The following is a 24,821-nucleotide window of genomic DNA, read 5'->3' as shown; positions in this document are numbered from 1 at the left end:
CAAGTGGCAGATAACCTAAGTCACGAGGAAATCTCACAGAAAGAATGGGATCTAGATCCGGAAGTGTTTGCTGAAATTGCCAGACATTGACCTATTTGCATCCCATAAAAATACCGGTAGTCGGAAGCCTTGAGGATAGACTCACTTCAAAATCCCTAGCATTTCAGAATATGTTATGCCCCCCTCCCCACCCCCCTGCATCTGATTCCTCGGGTCCTGAACATGTTATTGCAGAAACAAACGACATTAGTACTGATTGAACCATACTGGCTAAATAGGGCTTGGTTCTCTCAGCTACTCAGACTTGCAGACTACCAGCCCTGGCCATTTTTTCCCAGGAAAGACCTGATGCGTCAGGGACCCCTAGCAGGCCTGAAGCAGCAGAGCTTCAACTGGATGGCCTGGCTACTGAGGAGGAGGTCAAAAGGGCTCTGAGAGAGTAGTAGTTACACTTCTAAGCACCAGGAAGCCAAACACCAGAGCCATCGTATAGGAAAATTTGGAGAAAATTCAACAGCTGGTGCATTAAAAATGAGACTGGAGGGCGTGGCCAGGAACGGCTTGTGAGCAGCCGCTTTTCACAGAGCTCCCATCAATCACCCTGTATTTGTTCCTGTTCCTGGCTGTGCAGGACCGATTCTTTTATACCCGAGGGTTCCAGATCTCCCACTGACCTACCAGATCTGTTTGGTGTCCCAGCAGAATGATGGTTACCCGTAAAAACAAGGAGGGATCCGAGCGGCCCGCAACGTGCTGTGAGCCACGGCACTGAGGGGATCACGTGGCACAGAGAAAAACGGTGAGTAAGCCACCCAAACCCCCTAAAAACAGGCACTGGTGACCAACCCGGGGACATGAGGCATTATGCCCAGAAACTCTCCAGACTGGCAGATATGGCTGATCAATCAGAGCCGGAGGCTTTGGCTGAGTGGGAGTACACAGTGCAGGAGGAGGTGGAAGGGGACCCGGCACAGGCAGCCACTTCAACACGGCATGAGACGCACAACTTTGAGGATGAGGAGACTGAACAGCCGACCCTGGCTGCTATACTGCGGGCTGTCAATAAATGTACTTCTTCAGCTAACACTTTACAAGATCGTTTTGGCGGCCTGAAAGAGGCAGTAATCCTGATCAGACAAGACCTGCAAAAAAATCAGGGAAAGAACAGTGGCTGAAAGCAGGATCAGCGACTTGGAGCACAAGCCCCCTCCTCTAATCAGGGAAACACAAGCTAACACCGGGCTGATTAAAATGGTTGATATGCGAGCTGAAAACCTCAAAAATAGAATGAAACTTAACAATGTGCGCACTGTGAGTCTCCCTGAGAAAGTGGAGGGTAGATACCCCACAGACTTTGTGGAGCAGTGGCTCATTGAGACATTTGGGAAGAAGGCCTTTACCACACTGTATGCCATTGAAAGAGCACATAGGGGACTCCCTGTGGCCCCTTCCACCTGGCCATCCATCAGGTTGGCTCGGCTATTACAATGCAGGGACAGGGAGATTCTGCGACTGACCAGGGAAAAACAAAGCATCCAGTTTAATGTAGTACGGATCTCCTATCCTGACTTTTCTTCGGATGTGCAGAAATGCAGGGCCCGCTTTACCGAAGTGAAAAGGCGTTACAAAATTGCAGGCCCCATACGCTATGCTCTAACCTGCTAGGCTCTGTATTACAGAATGGGGGCAAGCACATTTCTTTGAAAATGCATTGGATAACACCACCTCCAATACTTGATCAAATGGGAGAGAGACTTGCATTGCAAATTCTCTATCAGCAAAAAACAACATTCTGGCCTTTACCCACAAATCATCTATATGTACCAAAATTCAAGAGACAAACTATAAAGTCCTCTAACACCTCTGTGCTGACCACTGCCGGGTATGTTTCCGCCTCTACTTTAGTATGGAGGATCTTCTCAGTGCTGAAGTTGCTTCCCTAGATTCAGAACCATGAATGCCAATGAAAATTCTTTCAAGTGGACCAGGAGGCAGGCAGTGGAAGACGATTAAGCCCACTTTATGCACCTTGGAGATCCACATGAAGGCTTGTTAGGCCTCATCACACTGTGATACTTCTGTGCCTGCATGAGATGGGAACATACATACCTTTTGTCCACAAAGAGCATTTGTCTACAAAAAAGTTTTCTACCTAGTGTTTCTTGTTTTGAGACTGTCATGGGTGGGGTGGTCCTATCATTCCCCTGACACGTCTTACTCAAGGGTTATGAGTGTACTGATACAGAACTCTTTAGATTGCTAGGAGATAGATTGTGTGCTGGATGCAGAGGGGAGATATATAATATTACTATGTCATATATTTGCCTTGTATTCTTGCATTTGTATTTGTTTAGCCTCCATACAACCACCAGGTGCTCAATGTAATATTAGAATATCAGTTGTGCCACCAGAATATTTCCCTATCCATTATGGTAGATTTTAACAGTTTTTTGGACCCTGCACTAGATAAACATCCCCCAATGAGCGCATACCATACGCCCTTGAAAAATTGTATTGCGGAAGTGAGCTGGACTGATCTTTTTCGCAATAAGCACCCAGTGCAGATACATTTATCCTGCTTCTCTAAATCAAACATGTCCCTATCTCGATTAGACCTTAGTATTTGCTCAGCTAAACCCTCACGGCACATATCGCAGATTACTTACTCCGTCCACAGCATCTCTGATCTCTCGCCTGTTATTACTAGCCTGGAGGTAAGATCAATCCCAACTATGTCTAGGACCCCTTGGAAACTGAACGCCTTCTGGCTTAACTTGTTTTCATCCCATGCGAAGATAGTAACCAAAATTGGGGAATTCTGGCAAGTATATGGGGAACATTCGAGAATGGAGAATGTGTGGGAGACCTTTAAGGCCTTCCTTTGAGGTACATTTATTAGGGAGATCCACATGATTAAGCAGGCCACTTGTGCCCAAAGGGAGGGTTTGGAGCAAGTGGTGAGTGAGCCGGAGGCAAAATTTATATCTGATCCCACAGAAGAACACAATATAGCAATATAACAACCATGCCCCCAAAGCTGCCATTAGAGAGGCAGGTAGATTGTCCTCAGATTTCAGTTTGCACAGAGCCACTAGGCAGGGATGTCCTTTGTCCCTACTCCTATTTGCTCTGGCCATTGAGTAAGGATGAGCTCCGGCGTGTTCGCACACTCCATGTGCAGAGCCCGCCAGGAAGTCTGTGCATCACTGCACTAATCACAGGCAGTGAGACATTGTCCCGATGCGTGGCTGCAGAGATCGGAGTGGTGAGCGGATCATTTACATCTGCTTTTCAATATGCTACAATTTTCATGATTCGATCAGAGTGAACATTTCTTTTGTGGCTGGTTAAATGTATGTGGAGAATCATGTTTGCAGAACAAGAAGTGAAGAGCGTTATTACTGCTGTATATTTTTGGTCTTCTTCAGGGAAGGGAGAGAGAGAGGAAACAGACACTTAACCAGTCAGCATGATATATGGCCAGAGTTATTGGTTTAACTCTCTGTATAAATATATGTTAAGACTTGTACAGCTTAGCAGCAAATCCCAATCAGGACATAATTCTCTGAATACAGGCAGGGTAATGTGTTAACAGATATCCCCAGGACAGACACACATGCAGGCAGCCGTGTGATTGCACATCTCCTATGAGCATTCTCCCCCAGATGAGGTCAACCAGCTGCTGAGTGATATTCAGTACAAATTAATTATTGCATGGCAAGCTGGACCCAACCGGGCTGATTAGAAGTTAATCAGGAGACTGTACTTATCATTCTAACAGGCTGGCATGGTATGTCAATTCCCTTGTCATGGGAGGACATATTTGGGGACACTCACACTTGGATCATCATATCAATCAAGCTGCCATATATGCTTACTCTGATGCATAGCCGTTGTATAGCTTGCATATCTTAGCACTATTCTCAATCAGGAGACAATTCATCCAGCATGGACAGTATAAAATGGTGATCGCTATCCCCAAGACAGACAGACATGAAGATAGGTCTCTTATGATCAGAATTCACCAGTGGAGGTCAATCAGATGCTAAGTGCTATCCAATACAAGCTATTATTGCATGGCAGACTGGACCCAATGGGCTTGATTACAAGCTGAACAAGAGACAGCAGTTGTCGGCCCAACAGGCTGGTATGGTATGCCTACCTTGAGAGCACACATTTGGGGACACCCACACTGGGATTATCACCCTAACCAAGTTAGTACACATGCTTGCTCTGTCATACAAGTCATGATAACCATCGCATACATATAGGTATATACTGCGTATATCATTCTAGCTAATGCCGCAGCTTGCCCTTGTAGTCCAATAGTCACTCCTAATGTTTACTTGTGGCACACTACTTTAGGGGGCTGGACATGGCATATGCTGCAAATGTGGACACCAGATTATTGTGCAGTTACACTTCACATCGGTACCGGGCTCTTATCAAATTATTAGGTGGAGCATAGGCTCAAATTCATTCCATGAGATCCCACGCAGCCTGGACCTTACATCTTAGAGGGGGGAGCTAGGTTTTAGCTGGGGCAGGGGGTGTCATTGGGAGAGGGTGGACCAGGACAACTGAGTGGGGGGGGGGGGGATTCTGGGTTGGCTGTGGGGGGGGGGGAAGCTGGGGTGACCGGGATAGTGTTGGGAAACACGCTCCCAAGTGGGTGGGGGGATTTTTACCTTTGCCACAATTGTACCAGTTTTTTTATATATATTATGTCCAATAAATTGAATTCTTTTTTACAGTGGTAGCCTTTTGTAGGTGCATTTTCCTTTGTGGTGTTTTGTGTATACAAGATGCCTGCTAACGTGGAAAGTCTCATTGCTAGTGTTTGCCATGACATTGTGCAGCTGGATTCTCCTCCTTTTCGTCATGTCCCTTTGGGTACAAACAGACCTCCACAAAAATGTCAAAATGTTCCCAGTTCATGAACAAACAGACTGTGCAATCTATGATGATTTAATCACTCCAGACTATTTTTTTTACTCCATATCACTGCCAAACTCATTCCAGTGCAAAACGTTCACAAGGAAGTCATCTATTCTTGAGGTTGATCCTGTTGTCTCGGTCCTAAATATCTCACTGTACCTACTGAAGATGTTCAATCTTTCAAAGATTCTGCAGATAGAAAGTTTTAGATGTTTTGAAAGGCTCTCTTTACTTTTGCATGTGCAGCCCCGCAACCCGCTCTTGCTGTAATTCCAGTTTGTCAAACCAACTAATTGGGCTAGGGCAATAAATACCCAACATGACCCTGTTTTCCTGAATTGTGCCTTAACAAAGTAATTACAGCAAGTAACTTCCACTCTTTCCTTTTGTGTGAATGCCCCTGAACAATGTCGTAGGACAGACTTTCAGTATGGCCCTAATCTCCATTAAAGCGGGAGTCCGCCGGGAGTTACGCCGTTTTTTTTAAAAAAAAAGCCAGCAGCTACAAATACTGCAGCTGCTGACTTTTAAAATAAGGACACTTACCCGCCCAGCGTGCCTGCGATGTCGGCACCTGAAGCCCATGTCTCGATCGTCTCTCGGGTGCTGCCGCCGCCATCTTGGGTATGGGAATCAGGAAGTGGAGCCTTTCGGCTTCATTTCCCAGTTCCCTACTGCGCATGCGCTGCGCAATAAGGATGGTCCCGCTGCCTCTGGGATCCGTGTTTCCCAGCAGGCAGTGGGGGACTTTCGGAAAGGGGCGTAATCTACGCCCCTTTCCACAGAGAGCTATGCCGGAAGTGGGTGCAGATACCTGTACTGTACAGGTACCTGCACCCCCCTCCCCCCTGAAAGGTGCCAATTGTGGCGCCGGAGGGGGGGAGGATTCCAATGAGCGGAAGGTCCACTTTAGGGTGGACCTCCGCTTTAACATGCGCATAATTTTTTGGCTTAAAGCTTGGGCAACTAAAGCTGACTGTTGAAGTGGAAGAGCCCCAAACCCCCTCCTAAGAAGTCTCTCATGGGTTCTGATGAAGAGGGCACTGCCCTGGAAATGTATAAGCCTTGTGGATGGGCCCTGTTCAAGTATCTGTATTGGATTGATTTTATATGCCTGAAGTTTCACAATTTTGTGAGTATATTGGAGTTTACATTTTTAATAATTTTTATGGTAATGCAGAAGGCTGGTGCGCCCTCTTTGTTCAGCCTATGGTCTAAAGATCTCTATTTGAAGAGGCCAGCAAAGTCTCTTGCGCTGCAGTTTTCTTTACAGATTAACTTTTTCTCAAGTGAGATCGGAAGAGGTGTGTACTGCTCATGATTATTTCTATGACTACTATACCTCAAGGCTCCTACTCCACTTTTAGCACTTATGTTTTTCATCATTTTATAGATATCTGAATGCCCTGAACCATCTCTTGTCCCAGGGAGTAGTTGTGTCAGTACGTCTACAAGACCGGTTTTAAGGACTCCAATCAAATCTGTTTACAATATCAAATCCCAACAGGGGTATTCATCCCATTCTGGACCTACAATTCTTCAACAAAAACCTTCAGATTCCAAAATTTCTCATGGAATCTGCAAGTTGTCTCTCTGAGACAATAGAAAATACATGGCATCTGTAGACATCCGAGATGCTTATCTACAAGTTTCCATTTATCTACCTCATCGCTGCTCTCTGCACTTTGCAGTGGTCAATCTTTTTCAGTTGGCACACTGCCCTTTGGCCTGTTGTCGGCTTACAGGGTCAGTGATTACCTTGCCTTTGTCTTGTCCTGTACAATTGAGAGGAATTTTGACTTGCGTGTAAATTCCATATCTTGGAGTACAGTATGGGATACAGATCACCCTTCAATTTTTTTTTTTTGTTACTCTGCATTGTGTGCTATAAAGCTCAGAAGACACGGAGTGGGGAAGGGTTACAGGGAAAGCATCCAGTAGGTGTATCCTCAAAAGCATGCCAGTGTCCAATCACTTGAAGGTACAAGCCTATAACCCATGGCCTATCTATACTTTGCCTATCCTGTACTGTTATCCCAGATATGGCATTTATAGGAAAGTTGCAGCTCTTCTTTTTTTTTTTTCATTCGGAAGATGATTTATAATTTATGCTTTTATGTTTTGTACATGCTACAGGTGTTCCCTGGTCTTATTGCTTTACGAAAGATCTGCAATCATCCAGATTTGTTCACTGGAGGCCCTAAAATTCTAAAGGGGACAAGAGATGAGGATCTGGAAGAGGGTGAGGAGTTTGGTTACTGGAAACGCTCTGGAAAATTGATAGTTGTAGAAGCACTACTGAGAATCTGGCAACGGCAAGGACACAGAGTTCTCCTATTCACTCAGTCACGACAGGTTAGTAAAGCAACATTTCTCCCAAACTTTTATATCCTTATTTAACACGTTTTAATTCTTATGCCACGTACACACGGTTGGATTTTTCAACGTGAAATGTTGGCTGTGAGCTTGTCGGATAGTCCGATCGTGTGCATGCGCCATCAAACATTTGCTATCGGGCTTTCCGCCAACAAATGTTTGATAGCAGGTTCTCAAATTTTCTGCCAACAAAGCGTTGTCAGAAAGTCTGATCGTGTGTGGACAAGTCTGTCGCACAAAAGTTCACGCATGCTCGAAATCAAGCAGAAGGAGCCGCACTGGCTATTGAACTTCCTTTTTCTTGGCTCGTCGTACGTGCTGTACGTCACCGTGTTCCCACGTTTGTAATTGTTGGCCAACATTTGTGTGACCATGTGTATGCAAGACAAGTTTGAGCTTACAACTTTTGAACAAAAATCCACAGTTTTGTTGGCAGAAACTCCGATTGTGTGTATGCAGCATTTTTAAATTACAAGGATTAGTTTAAAGTAAAAATTTAAATATGGGAGCTCCCATTAGGGCGGCACAGTGGTGAGGGCGGCACAGTGGTGTAGTGGTTAGCACTCTCACCTAGCGGTAAGCAGGGTCGCTGGTTTGAATCCCAACCACGACACTACCTGCCTGGAGTTTGCATGTTCTCTCTGTGCCTGCGTGGGTTTCCTCCGGGTACTCCGTTTTCCTCCCACAATCCAAAGACATGCAGGTAGGTTAATTGGCCCTAGTATATGAATGGGGACCTTGGATTGTGGGCTCATTGAGGGTAGGGGCCGATGTGAGTGTGCAATGTACAGGGATAGGGACAATTGTAGACACTCAGGTTGAACTTGATGGACTGGTGTCTTTATTCAGCTTTACTAACTATGAAACTATTACTGATTTTTTTGTAACGGGTAAAATTCCTGAGCCATTTTTCTGGTCCTTGGTTCACTTGGTGGTCAACTTAAAAATTACAGAGGACCTCAAAGTGTGGTCCTAACACTTGAAACAGGCCGTGCAAATGCAGTGTGTTCGCAAAGTTGTGTTGCACCAAGTTTAGCAGAATATTCAAAGCGAATGGGCTGTAACCCACCTCGACACCCGAGAATTTTGGTCCTTCTGCATTTTTTTGCAGCATTCCACAATGCACATTGAAGAGGTGGGAGGAATATAAGCCATTGGTGCCAGTGAGTGAATGCAGTATTATCCCCCAGCGCTAGTGTCAGTGACCACAATATTAAACCCTCCCCTACAGCATTAGTAGCTAGTTTTTGAACTCCGCTAAGGATGGAATCTCTGATATTCTCAATTTTTCCCTCCCTCCCGATTCTCTTCCCCTCCTGAGAAATTTTTGTCATCCCATTTGTATTTCTTTGCTAGTGTCTTTAAGTGTTGGAAGTATCCTCTCTGGTAAGTTTACTGTGTTTATACCACTTACCAAATGTCATCAAACAACTTCCCTTTCTAGGTTTAAGCCACAGCAGAATCTTGTACAGCTTCCACACTGGTGCCCCACGGCTTGTGCTCCGTGCACTGTACTCAGTCTTCACCAGAGAAGACATGGGGCTGGCCTGTAAAGTAGATTGGGCACTGTATCCTGCGTGAAGTGCCCACCTTGGCAAGTAGTGCAGCATGTCAGGTTAGCCACACAGTGTTATACAGTTGTAGGACAATGGTGATTCAGAAAGGGTGTGTCCCAGTCCTTGAAGATCTCTTCAATGAAAGGGTATGCCCTTCTGAATCGGGAGATGTCAGGCTGCTCACCAGGGTTGGATGGTCCCTGAATGATGAGTGTCCCTTGATGCCTTCTTCCCCAGGAGGGGAACCTCTCTGCTTATACTTCTTTTGAGTGGGTATCTACTTACTGGCCTGGTTCCCCCCTCTTTTCAGTTGCTGCATTTGTTGGGTTAATAGACAGGCAGCCCAGGGTTCATTCCAATTAGTGGACACCGCAGTAGACTGCCCTCTCTTGGATCCTAAACTTTGCATGCGTCAGATGGTATGCCACCCATGTTTTCACTCAGCTGTAGTGCAGGCATGTTTCCCTGGCATTGCACTGTGGTGACAGAGCATCTTAAGGAGACAATACATGAAGACAGAGTAGTGTCACAAGTACAGGGAGCACCATCCCCCATTTCCCTTGCTGCTCCTCCTCCTCAGTTACTGGTCACAATAAATATTCTCTCAAAAGCATTTCCCCTCACTATATGGCAAGCCTAAGAAATAAAGGGATAGAAAAATGTGGCCCTAATGCTGCCCTGGCTTCCAAAATGGGGCTGAAGGAAGAAAGAATTCTAACCCCTCCTGGGGATTCAACCTCTGATAGCTTTCTCAGTCCCCCCCCCCCCCCCCCACCTAACTTTCCCCTCCTGAGAAATTTCTATGGCTCCTTCTGGAATTCTACGCTCCTGCCCTAGTAAGAAGGATTTTGTGGCATCCATGGATGCCTCAATGGGTCAGATCTTGGAATGGATGCAGTCCACTGGCCATTAGTGTAGTAAGTGACAACCCACCCCCCCCCCCCCCCCCCGCCAGCACCTGTCTCTAATACAGCTCTAGCAGGGGTCTTATACACAGATGAAGACGGGGGCGGGTGAATGGGAGGTGAGGCTGCTTCAGATGTTGTGGGAGTTATAAGGACTATGCAGTATACATCATAGGAAATAGTATAACATTGTTTCAGTTATGGTGATTCTGGAGCTGAGATTGAGTTTGGGTGGTGATTGCATCAGGTTTATGGTTAGGTGAGGGAGAAGATAGGCTAATATGATCAAATAGTTTATGACTTAAGGTTGTAGTTTGCAAAGTGGGTGTGCTTTAGCAAAGGAGTATTCAAGTTGAGCATGTTCATTTAGGGTATGAACTACATTGTTGATCTTCGGTGAAGTTGGTGGTTTCCAGTTATGTGCAATGGAGAGTCTCGCTGCTATGAAGAAATGGGTTATATGGCCAGGAGTCAATGCTTATGCCAAGTAAGGCTAGTATGGAGTCAGTAGGGATGAACATTTTGGTAACTGCAGGTATTAGTTGAAATAGTTGAGCCCAAAATGGTTGAATGATAGGACATTGCCACCAGATCTGTAGGAACTATCCTGAAGTTCCGCATTGTCTCCAGCACATAGAAGATTGATTGGGATATATCAAAGACAATTTTTGTGGAGTAAATTACCAGTGGTAAATAATCTTTTGCAGAGATTCCCAATGGGTGATAAAGCAGGAATATTTCAGTGGGAGAGTTTGGGCTTGTTGCCATTGCTTAAGTGTAGAGGAAAAGGATAGGGATTGTTTCCAGGTTGACATTGGTTTAGGTTTGTCCAGTTGGAGTGGAGTAGATAGTAAAAGGTATAGATGGGAGAGTCCTTTATGTACGTTCGGAGGAGATGAAAATATGTCCAGGATGGAGTCTTTGAGGTCCAAGTTGCCAAGCTGAATATGTCTTAGAGCATGCCGGATTTGCATGTACTTAAAGAATGAGATTTGTGGGATAGGGAAGGAGGTACACAGTTCTTGAAAAGCACAAAAGCGTTTTTTTTTTTTTAAGGTAGAGTTGTCCAACTGTAAATATTCCAAGTGATTTCTAGGAGTGGATAGATAGGTCAGGTATGAGGGATTCTAGGGAGTTTATAGGGATTTTTTGGTGTCCAGATTGTGGTTGCCGCTTTGATAGTGTCCAAGAAATGATCTTGAGGTTGAGGTTAAGGTTGAAGGATCATGGATTGGGTAATTTCCTAACTCAGCTTTTTCAGTCTGAGACTTGGATGCTGTAGGATTCCACCAGGGGTGTACTTGGTCTAAAATTGTAGCTTTATAATATAGTGTAATATTGGGAGCTCCCAAATCTGTAAGTTTAGTAGGACGGAGGAGGCTTGTGGCTTTGACCCGAGGGTGTTTGCCACGCAATATGAGATTTAAATATATTGTAGTTTCTTCAGATGAGCTGAAAAAAACGGGAATTGGAAGGGCCTGGAACATACATAAGATATGGGGAAGTAAGAACATCTTAACTAGAGCAATACACCCTGCCCATGATGGGGATAGAGTTTGGAGCGAGTAACTGAGTTGGGTAATTTTGGATATAAGTGTGACAATATTATTATCTAATAGTCTAGAACTGGGGGAGGGCAACTGTATTCTTAAATATTGAGCCCACAAGAAAGGAACAGCATTCAGAATGTGATGCTTAGTAGCTGGTGTAAGGCAAAAGGGGAGTATATGACATTTTCTGTGATTTTGTTTGTATAAGGCGAAGGTGCCAAAGTGATCAAGTAGTTGAGGTAGGGAGGTAGTGAATGTTAACCACTTTCAGACCGGACCATTTTGCTGGTCAATGACCAGAGGTCTTTTTACAATTTGGCACTGCGCTGCTTTAACTGGTAATTGCGCGGTCATGCAATGTTGTACCCAAACAAAATTTGCGTCCTTTTCTTCCCACAAATAGAGCTTTCTTTTGATGGTATTTGATTGCCTCTGCGATTTTTATTTTTTGCGATATAAACGTAAAAAGACCGCAAATTTTGAAAAAAAATGATATTTTCTACTTTTTGTTATTAGAAAAATCCAATAAACTAAATTTTAGTCATACATTTAGGCCAAAATGTATTCAGCCACATGTCTTTGGTAAAAAAAAAGTCAATAATTGTATATTTATTGGTTTGCGCAAAAGTTGTCACATCTACAAACTAAGGTACGTTTTCTGGAATTTACGCAGCTTTTAGTTTACGACTGCCTATCTTATTTCTTGAGGTGCTAAAATGGCAGGGCAGTACAAAACCCCCCCAAATGACCCCATTTTGGAAAGTAGACCCCCTAAGGAAATTGATAAGTGGCATGTTGAGCCCATTGAATATTTTATTTTTTTGCGTCAAACGATTGAATAATGACAAAAAAAATATATATTTTTTTTTTTTTACACAAAGTTGTCACTAAATGATATATTGCTCACACATGCTATGGGTATATGTGAAATGACACCCCAAAATAAATTCTGCTGCTTCTCCTGAGCACGGGGGATACCACATATGTCGGACTTTTTGGGAGCCTAGCCGCGTACAGGGCCCCGAAAACCAAGCACCGCCTTCAGGCTTTCTAAGGGCGTAAATTTTTGAGTTCACTTCTCACTACCTATTACAGTTTTGAAGGCCATAAAATGCCAAGATGGCACAAAACCCCCACAAATTACCCCATTTTAGAAAGTAGACACCCCAAGCTATTTGCTGAGAGGCATGTTGAGTCCATGGAATATTTTATATTTTGCCACAAGTTGCGGGAAAATTACAAACTTTTTTTTTTTCACAAAGTTGTCACTAAATGATATATTGCTCACGCATGCCATGGGCATATGTGAAATGACACCCCAAAATAAATTCTGCTGCTTCTCCTGAGTACGGGGATACCACATATGTGGGACTTTTTGGGAGCCTAGCCGTGTACGGGGCCCCGAAAACCAAGCACCGCCTTCAGGCTTTCTAAGGGCGTTACAGTTTTGAAGGCCATAAAATGCCAAGATGGCACAAACCCCCCACAAATGACCCCATTTTGGAAAGTAGACACCCCTAAATTTAGGGGTACACTAGTGAGACTAGGTAATAAATGGCGGGTGCCCTGAAACTATAAAAAAATAACTAACCAACCAGCGTCACCTGTAACAGTTATATGGTGATCACTGGTGAAAGGGTTAACTAGGGGGCAATCAGGGGGCTTTATGCGGTAGTATATGGGGGTCCCTGGCGCTATAAAAAGCTGCGGCGAACCTAAATACCTACCTGCCTAACTAGCGTCACCTGTGACACTAATACAGCGATCAGAAAAATGATCGCTTATTAGGCTGGGTTCACACTGGAGCGATGCGGGAACGCCACGAATCCGCGGCGGGTTCCCGCATCGCATGCCTCCCGGCGGCAGTTCACACTGCCCTATGCGAACTGCTGGGAGTGTCAGTGAAATGTTAATGACACCCCCAGATCAGTTCGCATATCGCAGTGCGATCTGCAAACTCGGATCGCATGGTGTGAACACCCATGCGATCCGATTCTGCTGCGGGCCAAAAAAAGGGTCCCGTGCGAATTTGCGGCGGGTGCGGCGGGTGCGATGCAAATTCAGCCATACTATCTGTATGGCTGAACTCGAATCGCACACAGATCGGATGTGATTTGCACTGCAGTGCGGTGCGAATCACATTCGTTCTCATAAACCGCTGCAATGTGAACCCAGCCTTAGTGACACTGGCGACGGGGGGTGATCACGGGGTTAAACCTTTATTGGGGGGGTTAGGGGGGTACATTAGAACTAAAGGGGGCTAACCCTAACTGCCCTAACAGTTATTACAGTCACAAATGACACCAATGCAAAAAAAAAAAAAAAAAAAATGACATTGGTGTCACTGTGACTGGGGGGCAGGGGTAATTGGGGGGGTGATCGGGGGGGTGTGAGTGTGCCTGGCATGTTCTACTGTGTAGTGACGTGTTGGTGCAACTCACCGATCCTCTCTCCTCGGTGTCGGAACGAAAAATACCGACACGGAGGAGAGAATACATCACTTCCTCTCCTGTGTTTACATTACAGGAGAGGAAGTGATGTCACGAAGGATTTCTATTCGTCGGGAGCGATCGCGAGGGGGTGGCCATGAATGAATGGCCGCCCCCTCGTCCGGGATCGCTCCCGAACGAATACCGACCGCCGCAGGCACCGGGCGGGGGCCCGATCGGGCCCCCGACCCGCGGGAAGGCAGGGACGTACATGTACGCCCTTATGCCTGCCCGTGCCATTCTGTCGACGTACATCGTCGTGCGGCGGTCGGGAAGTGGTTAAGGAGTTTGGTAGAATGAGAATTGTCGTCACCGTAGAGGCCAATTTTATTCCTGATATTAGAGAATTGGTATGAATATGTTCAGCTATTGGTTCCATAATGAGGGAGGAGATAATGGGGGAGAGAAAGGAGAGCCTTGCCTTGTTCCATTTTTGTAATGGAAAACTGAGCTGAGAGGAAACCTGAGGTCCAGACTTTGGCTGTGGGGCATGTATATAAGGTATGGCTGATAGGATTCGACCCTGGAATATGAATCTCTGCACACTTCAGTCATATATGTCCAATGTAGGCTATCAGATGGTTTTTCAGCATCTAGAGAGATAAGTAGAGCAGGAATGCTGTGATGTTCGGCCCATTGGATAAGATTGATCGAGTGTCTGCTGCCATCAGAGCTCTGGCGTCCAGGGACAAACCCTACCAGGCCTAGATGGATAAGAGAAGGTGTAAATCGGGAGATACGATTTGCCAAGATTTTTGCATACAATTTGGTGTCTGAATTAAGGAGTGAAATGGGGTGGTAATTTGCAGTGTTATCTGATGGTTTAGAAAGAGTGTAACACCGCTCAGACTGTGGATAAAGATTTCCTCGTGGGTGCTTGCCCCGGCTCACCACCGTCAATAGTATTTGAAGAAAAAGCAGATTGGTCGCTCACCATGAAAGGAAGAATTTCTGTAGAATGGTTACTTTATTGTCAAGGTGCCAAAGGACGTAGAGCAGACGTTACAGGAACATTGGTAAACCGGTCTACCAATTTTTCTGTAATGTCCTATCTACAGTGCCTTGCGAAAGTATTCGGCCCCCTTGAACTTTTCAACCTTTTGCCACATTTCAGGCTTCAAACATAAAGATATAAAATTTTAATTTTTTGTGAAGAATCACCAACAAGTGGGACACAATTGTGAAGTGGAATGAAATCTATTGGATATTTTAAACTTTTTTAGCAAATAAAAAACTGAAAAGTGGTGCATGCAAAATTATTCGGCCCCTTTACTTTCAGTGCAGCAAACTCACTGCAGAAGTTCAGTGAGGATATCTGAATGATCCAATGTTGTCCTAAATGACTGATGGTGATAAATAGAATCCACCTTTGTGTAATCAAGTCTCTGTATAAATGCACCTGCTCTGTGATAGTCTCAGGGTTCTGTTGAAAGCGCAGAGAGCATCATGAAGACCAAGGAACACACCAGGCAGGTCCGTAATACTGTTGTGGAGAAGTTTAAAGCCGGATTTGGATACAAAAAGATTTCCCAAGCTTTAAACATCCCAAGGAGCACTGTGCAAGCGATCATTTTGAAATGGAAGGAGTATCAGACCACTGCAAATCTACCAAGACCTGGCCGTCCCTCTAAACTTTTAGCTCAGACAAGGAGAAGACTGATCAGAGATGCAGCCAAGAGGCCCATGATCACTCTGGATGAACTGCAGAGAACTACAGCTGAGGTGGGAGAGTCTGTCCATAGGACAACAATCAGTCGTACACTGCACAAATCTGGCCTTTATGGAAGAGTTGCAAGAAGAAAGCCATTTCTCAAAGATATCCATAAAAAGTCTGATCTAAAGTTTGCCACGAGCCACCTGGGAGACACACCAAACATGTGGAAGAAGGTGCTCTGGTCAGATGAAACCAAAATCGAACTTTTTGCCCACAATGCAAAACGATATGTTTGGTGTAAAAGCAACACAGCTCATCACCCTCAACACACCATCCCCACTGTCAAACATGGTGGTGGCAGCATCATGGTTTGGGCCTGCTTTTCTTCAGCAGGGACAGGGAAGATGGTTAAAATTGAGGGGAAGATGGATGCAGCCAAATACAGGACCATTCTGGATGAAAACCTGTTGGAGTCTGCAAAAGACCTGAAACTGGGACGGAGATTTATCTTCCAAAAAGACAATGATCCCAAACCTACAATGATCCCAAAATCTACAAAGGAATGGTTCACAAATAAACGTATCCAGGTGTTAGAATGGCCAAGTCAAAGTCCAGACCTGAATCCAATCGAGAATCTGTGGAAAGAGCTAAAAACTGCTGTTCACAAACTCTCTCCATCCAACCTCACTGAGCTGGAGCTGTTTTGCAAGGAAGAATGGGCAAGAATTTCAGTCTCTCGATGTGCAAAACTGATATAGACATACCCCAAGCGCCTTGCAGCTGTAATCGCAGCAAAAGGTGGCTCTACAAAGTATTAACGCAAGGGGGCCGAATAATTTTGCATGCCCCACTTTTCATTTTTTTATTAGTTAAAAAAGTTTCAAAAATCCAATAGATTTCGTTCCACTTCACAATTGTGTCCCACTTGTTGGTGATTCTTCACAAAAAATAAAAATGTTATATCTTTGAAGCCTGAAATGTGGCAAAAGGTTGAAAAGTTCAAGGGGGGCGAATACTTTCGCAAGGCACTGTACATCCTTTGGCACCCTGACAATAAAGTAACTATTCTACAGAAGTTCTTCCTTCCATGGTGTGCGACCAATCTTCTTTTTCTTCGATTATCTGAAGGTTTACCTGGTTTGGGTATGGTTACAATGATGAATTTTAAGAATTCCTGGGGGCAGGATCCATGATCTATGATGCTATTAAAGGTGTCAGTCAGGTAAGAAGTCAAATGGTAATGGGATTTTCTATAATTATCATTCACAAATCCATCAGGGCCGGGGGATTTGTGTAGGGGGAGGGATAGCTTTAGATATTTTTGATGGGGTGAATGGGAATTGGAGTTCTGCAAGCTGGGTTTCAGATATGGTTGGGAGGTTAATCGAATCTAATAATTGTCAGAGTACATCTGGTTTTAAAGGTGAGGACTTGGAAGCTTCACGTAAATTATATAGTGATGAGTAAAAGTTACGGAACTGGTCCGCAAATTCCAAGAGATTAAAGATTTTACGATTGTTAGCTGTTAAAAAGATTATTTTAGAGGCTGCTATTTTGCGTTTATGTTGCTTTGCTAAGAAGGCGCCTGGTTTATTATTATCCCTTTCATGACTAAGCCTATTTTTGGAATTTGGTGTTTACAAGTTAAAATCCATATTTTCTACTAGAAAATTACTTGGAACCCCCAAACATTATATATATTTTTTTAACAGAGACTCTAGAGAATAAAACGGCGATTGTTGCAATATTTTATGTCACACGGTATTTGCGCAGCGGTGTTTTAAATGCAACTTTTTGGGAAAAGGGACACTTTCATGAATTAAAAAAAAACAAAACAGTAAAATTATCCCATTTTTTTTGCATAATGTGAAAGATAATGTTACGCCGAGTAAATAGATACCAAACATGTCACACTTTATAATTGCGCGCACTTGTGGATTGACGACAAAGTACGGTACCTAAAAATCTCAATAGGCGACGCTTTAAACATTTTTTACGGTTACCAGGTTAGCGTTACAGAGGAGGTCTAGTGCTAGAATTATTGCTCTCGCTCTGACGATCGCGGCGATACCTCACATGTGTGATTTGAACACCGTTTACATACGCGGGCGCGACTTCCGTATGCGTTTTCTTTGCTTTGCGAGCTCGCGGGGACGGCGGGCGCTTTAAAATTTTTTTTTTTATTTATTTTATTTATTTTAAAATGACTAAATTAAAAAAAAAAAAAAAAAAAAAAAATGTGATCACTTTTATTGCTGTCACAAGGAATGTAAACATCCCTTGTGACAGTAATAGGCGGTGACAGGTACTCTTTATGGAGGGATCGGGGGTCTAAAAGACCCCCCACCCCTCCTTTACACTTCAGTGTATTCAGATCGCCGAAAACGGCGATTCTGAATACCGGATATTTTTTTAAAACCGGCGCCATTGGCAGCCGAGTAAACGGGAAGTGACGTCATGACGTCGCTTCCGTGTTTACTATGAGGAGACTGGAACGAAGCCGATTACGGCTTCGTTCCAGTTCCTCCCCAGCGGCCGGAGGCAGTGCAAGTTGAATCGGTGCTCCCGATCGAACGGGAGCACCGGTAACAGCGGCGGGAGGCGGCGGGAGGGGGGGACGTCCCCTCCCGCTCCTCCGGCATAACAGCCAAGCGGCTTTTAGCCGCATCGGTTGTTATGGCTGGATAGCCAATCGCCCGCTGAACAAAACGGTACCGGGATGATGCCTGCAGGTGCGGGCATCATCCCGGTATACCCCCCGGAAGCCGAGTACGCAGATCTGCGTACGCTCGGCGGGAAGGGGTTAAATAACCGAGTCTTTTTATGTGAGATTGGGATTGTAGGTCTTGGTGGTAGGGTCGGTTTTTTGTTTGTTTTGGGATTCTAGGAGGTGAGTTGTGTAATGGAGAAAAGACATAGATTGTGTGCTGAGATTTTGATGAGTATTCCCCTACCGAAGGCTTTGAAACTGTTCCATAAAATTGCGGGGTCAGAAACTGAGCCAGAAGTAGTTGCAAATAAGTTCTTCAGGGCAGAGTCTGGTATTAGGGTTTGGCAAGGAGAGAAGAGTTTAGTCTCCACGAAGAGGAAGTGATGTTGTTTGCTGAGACAGAGAGTGTTCTAGAAATATAGGGGCATGGTTGGAACAAGTAATCAATCCGATAGAGGCTGGGGAAACTCATAGGGTAAATTTGTCTACTAGAAAAGAATTGAATCTGGGGTAAACTTTGTGAGCGTAGGAATAAATGGTGAAATCTTTATTGTTGCCATCTATAGTGACTTGCAAAAGTATTCACCCCCTTGGCATTTTTCTTATTTTGTTGCCTCACAACCTGGAATTAACATGGATTGTTTGGGGATTTGCATCATTTAATTTACAGAACATGCCCACAACTTTGAAGGTTTTTTTTTTTTTTTTTTTTTGTGAAGCAAACAACATATGGAAACGCTACTTGTTATGAAAAAATTACTGTACCTTCATCCTATTAATAATTAGAAATTTGGACATCTGTGGAGGCAACATGGACTCTCATGGTACGGTATAAACTTACAACAGTCAGGCCGCGTACACACGCGCGGACTGTTCGCCCAACTTTGTCCGTCCAACAGTTTCGGCAAACAGTCCGCTCAAACTTAGCATGGACGGACATGGCCACACACGACGGACGAACAGTTTGCTGAAACCGTGCGCGATGACGTGAACGGCACGTACGACGGGACGAAAAATACGACGTCCTATACACTGCAATGCAACCTTCCGACGTGGAAATCCTTTCTGAGCATGCGCGAGACTTAGTTGGCCGAACAAGCCTACACACGAGCGAACAGTCCGCTGAAACCTTGTTTCAGCGGACATTTTTTCGGAATTTCCGTAAGACCTTGTTCGTCCAACTGTCCCCTGAAACTGTCCGCTGAAGCCCCACACACGAGCGGACTGTCCGCCCAAACACTGTTCAGCGGACAAGGTTGGGCGAACAGTCCACGCGTGTGTACGCGGCCTCAGTTTACAAAAATATTATTTATTATACACAAATACACACATCATAAAAATCCATCAATAGTAGATAAATTACATTAGATGCTGCTAATCATGGAGCATCCAGTTGTCTGACACAAATTGGAAGAACTTATAATAATAATGTAATGTAATAATGATCCCGCGCTTTTACACACGGAGATTTGGTCTTCCGGTTACACACTCTACATGTTTCGGGGGTTACCCCCTTCTTCAGGAGTATATTAGGTGAGAAAACGATCTACAAGAAAGCATATCAATCAAATATACAGTATTAGAATCCAAAACACTTAACAAATAACCAACCTTCATGGTATACTGTCATGCATCTTAAATCAATAAACATAGAGTCTACTATGCCCCTCAGTATATCCCTCAATATTGAAGATTAAGCCCATGTGAAATGGTTGATTTTGGAGTGAAAAAATAAACTCACCCACATAGCCGGCACCATAATTTTGGGCGTCACAAGGCCAAAAATTGTCAATCTACCGGGCGAGTGTGGGAACCAGGAAAAGTGAAGTCACATAGAGAGACTGTTGCATAAAAAAGAAAATACTTTAAAAATAAGACTAATATTTATAAAAAAAATATAAAATTCCATAGGGTGGAGAAATCTATCTAACAACCATCATAATTCAGATAATTAAATTCAAAAATACAATAAAAGCATTTAAATTGGTGATACACACCTATGAAGTCTTCACTAAACATTGCATGCAATTTGGGCGGGGGGAGAGTGTGTTATCCAAATGGATATTGAAGTCAGGTGTAGATGGAAATAGTAAAAATAACCATCCAAAGCCACATACAGGTTCTATGCAATATATAAAAAGCATTAAAAAGGCTTGTTAAAATGGTTGAAACCTCTTAGCACAGATCAAATCCTAATGAGAGTAATCAAAAGAAACACCAACCTATCTGAGAGATGTCAAGGTCTAATGTCAGGATCACATCAAGCGGATTGAATATACTCAATAGGGATCCAAGCTTCAAGGAATGTTCACAATGAGATATTAATGGGATCTCAAACACCAGATCCACCAGAATCGGTGGAACACCATATCATAAGAAGTGGTTCACACAGGGACACAACATAAGGATCATACCAGCGCATATAATAAGACCCATACCAGTCAATCAACTCCACAGAATGTCTCTCCATCGCCATGCAAACTGCCACAGGGAACATCTGAAAAATCAGTTCTCCTTAAATACCATAAGATACACCTGATTCCTATCCGTTAAGACATCATTAGTGTGCGCCAAGTCGCCGCAATATGACATCAATGAATAGGACAAAATGGCAGAAAAAGTCATGTGCATAACTATTCCCCCCCCCCCCCGCCGCCTAAAGTCAATACTTTGTAAAGCCACCTTTTGCGGCTATCACAGCTCCGAGTCACTTTGGATAAGTCTCTATGAGCTTGCCACATCTTACCACTGGGATTTTTGCCCATTCCTCCTTGCAAAACTGCTCCAGCTCCTTCAAGTTGGATGGTTTGCACTTGTGAACAGCAATATTTAAGTCTGACCACAGATTTTCTATTGGATTGAGGTCTGGGCTTTGACTAGGCCATACCAACACATTTACATGTTTCCCCTTAAACCACACAAGTGTTGCTTTAGCAGTGTGTTTGGGGTCATTGTCCTGCTGGAAGGTGAACCTCTGTCTTAGCCTCAAATCACACACAGAGTGGTACAGGTTTTGCTCAAGAATATCTCTGTTTGGAACCATCCATCTTTCCCTCAACTCTGACCAGTTTCCCAATCCCGACTGCTGATAAACATTCCCACAGCATGATGCTGTCGCCACCATGTTTCCCTTTGGGGATGGTGTTCTTTGGGTGATGTGATGTGTTGGGTTTGCTCCAGACCTAGCATTTTCTTTGATGGCCAAAAAGTTCAAGTTTAGTCTCATCAGACCAGAGCACCTCCCTCCCATACATTTTGTGAGTCTCCCACGGGCCATTTTGTTTTTTGCTGAAAGTAATGGCTCTTTTCTGGCCACTCTGCCATAAAGCCCAACTATGGAAGGTACGGTTTATTGTCGTTCTATGTACAGATACTCCAGTCTCTGCTGTGGAACTCTGTAGCTCCTCCAGGGTTACCTTAGGTCTCTGTGCTGCCTCTCTGATTAATGCCCTGCTTGCCAGGTCCGTGAGTTTTGTTGTGCAGCCGTGTCTTGGCAGGTTTGCTGTTGTGCCATGTTTCCATTTGGTTATGATAAATTTGGTGCTCCTAGGGATTATAAGATTTGGATATTTTTTTTTATAACCTAACCCTGACTTGTACTTCTCAACAACATTGTCCCTTGTTTGGAGAATTCCTTGGTCATCATGGCAGTGTTTGGTTAGTGGTGCCTCTTGCTTAGGTGTTGCGGTCTCTGGGGCCTTTCAAAAAGGTGTGTATATGTAATGACAGATCATGTGGCACTTAGATTGCACACAGGTGAACATCATTTCATGAATTGTGACTTCTGAAGGTAATTGGTTGCACCAGAACTTTTTATAGGCTTCATAACAAAGGGGGTGAATGCATACGCACGCGACAATTATCCGTTTTTTTTTTTTTTTTTTTTTTTTTTAAATAGTTTTATGTATTGTGACAGTAGGAGATGCTGTCAAGGTAACATTGATAGTTTTGGACAGAGACAGAGACTGGGCCGATGACGTAGGGGGCGGAGCTATGACGTAGGAGACAGGTGTCCGCCCGGACCTCCTGAGGGCCTTGCTCTGTCTACCCCCTCCTCCATGCTCCTCCGTACATCCGCGGCTGGGCTGCGGGCCATCCTGAGCGGCTCGCCGTGTGGCTCAGCATTGCTGCACTGACCTGCACCGATCCGGGCTGATCCTCCCGACCAACGCGGCTGCAACGTAAGACAGCGGGCTTCCCATCCCAGCCTCATCATTCGTCGGCGGCGTGGCTGCCTCGGAAAACAGCGGTAGATCACCTCGGGACGCTGCTACATGCCAGGACGAGACCCGGGTTGCATCCCCCTTTCAGAAGCGAAGATTCCTGTCTGAGCACACCGGATCACAGTGAGAAGCTTGTTGTCCTAGTGAGCCACGAAAGCGGTAAGACAAGCAGTTTGACGGGGGCGCAGGGGGTGTTCTTGGCTGATTGGATGGGGACACGGACAGTATGCTAGATAAGGGGATATATTCCCTCTAAGTAAACTGGACTCCAACTCACCTCTTCTTTTTCCTAAACGAGCAAACTGATTTGAAGGAAGCTTCCCTAAGGACAGTATCTCTTTTGAAAACGCTGCTAGAACTGGTGCTGTATTCTATGCTATCAGAGGAGAATAAAAGGGAATAAAGGAAAAGAAATAGAAAAGGAAAAAGGAACTGTTATCTGAAGTTTGCCCCACCTGCTCCCCCTCCCCCTGACTATAAGGGACAGTCTCATTTACACACATATATCTAAATAATAGCTGCAGGAGGAAATCTGCTACGCTTTTAATAGCAGACGCAGGAGGAACATATATATTGTTGTAAGAGCCCAGGCTGCTGGCTCCTGACAGCTAGACTTGAGCTCCCCTGATATCTGGAGATTACTGGGGAACATCTTCAACGGCCTAAAGAGTGTTCATAATTGATATACCTTACAGATATTACTAATTAACAGTTGACCAACATAGAAAGGTGGCTGTAAGGCAACAAATAACATTTTCTCATTATTTGCACTTTTTTAATTAATATGATATATGGTTATTTGGAAGCGAATAACGTCTGAGGAATCAAGACAGAGGACTTATTTGTTATTGAATAATAACTTCCCTCTCTCCCCTACCTCCCCCCCCCCCCTTTTTTTTTTTTTTTGAGATATTTGTGTTAATGAAATATAATTGGTCGGTATTGATTACCTCTAATTAATTGTAATAACATTGTGGTTGACGCTTTAGGGGTAGGCGGTCTTATGAAGCGGGGTGTTATAAAGACCCATAGCGATTTCTGAGTAGAGGGAAGGGAGATCAGTTTGGTTAGGATGAGAGGGAAAGCAGGTAAAACAAATAAGCCATTAACCCCTGCTGTAAGCCCAGTTGGAATTCAAAAGTATATGGCCGCGAACACCAGTATAAGGGTAGAGGAAGAGGTTGGCAGCCCCAGGATAGAGAAACCACTCCGCTCAGGACAAGTAGACAGAAGGGGGAAGAGAGTAGGGGGGCAAAAAACCTAGCTACCAAGTCAACTGAGGCAAAAAAAAAAATGGTGTTAACTTATAAAATAGTGATATAAGCCAGAATGAACTTCAAGGAAAGGGGGGGTTAGTACATCTGGAGGTAGGAGAGGGGGGTTTGGATGCACAAGGGGAAACCTCCCAGCCCTCACAAATTAGGGAGATGCTCTCGGAGATGTTCACGAGAATGCAGGTCTCTCTAAGGGCAGATATCGCAACTATAAAGGGGGATATTGGTCTGGTCTTGGGGAGAGTGGAGGAGATAGAAAACAGAGTAGAGACCCATGAGCATAGAATAGATGAAATCCTAGAGCAAGTAACAGCTCTTCGTAGGGGAAACCGAACAATTAGATATAAATTAGAAGACCAGGAGAATAGAAGCAGAAAGAAGAACCTACGAATAAAAGGCCTCCCTGAGTCACATAGCGGATCTGCTCTTGGAGAGATAGCCCAACATATTTTCAACCCCTTATTAGATAGGGAAGTTACAATCCCACTGAAGATAGACAGAATACACAGGATGACACGATCTTTTGGAGTTAGATCAGAAGCTCCACGAGATGTCATAGTGAGATTTCATCATGTAGCAGAGAGGATGCAGGTAATGAGAAAAGTTAGAACACAGCCAGGGGTGAGCTACGGGGACGTGGAACTGCAGATTTACTCCGATTTATCGGGAGAAACGTTGGGTAGAAGGAGACGATTGAAACCGCTAACGGAACTATTGAGAGCAGCCGATATCCCATATCAATGGGGATTTCCGGCATGTCTCATAGGGAAGAAAGAGGGACGATCTGTGGTTCTACGTTTCCCGGAAGATCTCCAAGAATTTTGTGAGCAGTTAGGAATTCAACCTGCCCCACAGATAGAATGGGATAGTGAAGAAGAGCTAGGGGATGGGAGAAGCATGACTCAAAAGAGTATGAGGCAGAAAGGGCCGAGCCCTTGGAGACGAAAGAATCCAATTATTTGAAGCCAAGATGACTAGAAGGATGTTCCGGGAGGTGGGGGTGTGGGGGAGGGGGACGGAGGGAGGTTCGAGGGAGGTTTGGACGGACATGGGGGTGAGCCCCAGGGATACTATGGGGGAGAGGAGACCACAAATAATGGCCTACCAGACCCATAGGCTTAACAGGAAAGGGGGAGTCCTACCCAG

At 44.5% G+C, this 24,821-nt stretch overlaps 1 protein-coding gene across 4 annotated transcripts in view; it reads left to right on the top strand.

The window, feature by feature from the left end:
* Positions 1-24,821, top strand: part of ERCC6 (ERCC excision repair 6, chromatin remodeling factor) — a 426,222-nt gene that overhangs the window by 332,917 nt on the left and 68,484 nt on the right. For all 4 annotated transcript variants that reach the window (XM_077454825.1, XM_077454823.1, XM_077454824.1 and 1 more), the window contains one exon: positions 7,075-7,293. In XM_077454825.1, coding sequence (XP_077310951.1) covers positions 7,075-7,293 — 219 coding nt within the window. The remainder of the gene's footprint in view (positions 1-7,074; positions 7,294-24,821) is intronic.

This window comes from Lithobates pipiens, unplaced genomic scaffold, assembly GCF_037356315.1.
Source record: "Lithobates pipiens isolate NorthernLeopardFrog02 unplaced genomic scaffold, aLitPip1_a1.2 Scaffold_25, whole genome shotgun sequence".
NCBI lineage: Eukaryota > Metazoa > Chordata > Amphibia > Anura > Ranidae > Lithobates > Lithobates pipiens.
Note: the sequence above shows the minus strand (reverse complement) of the source record. Positions and strands in the feature narration are given on the sequence as shown.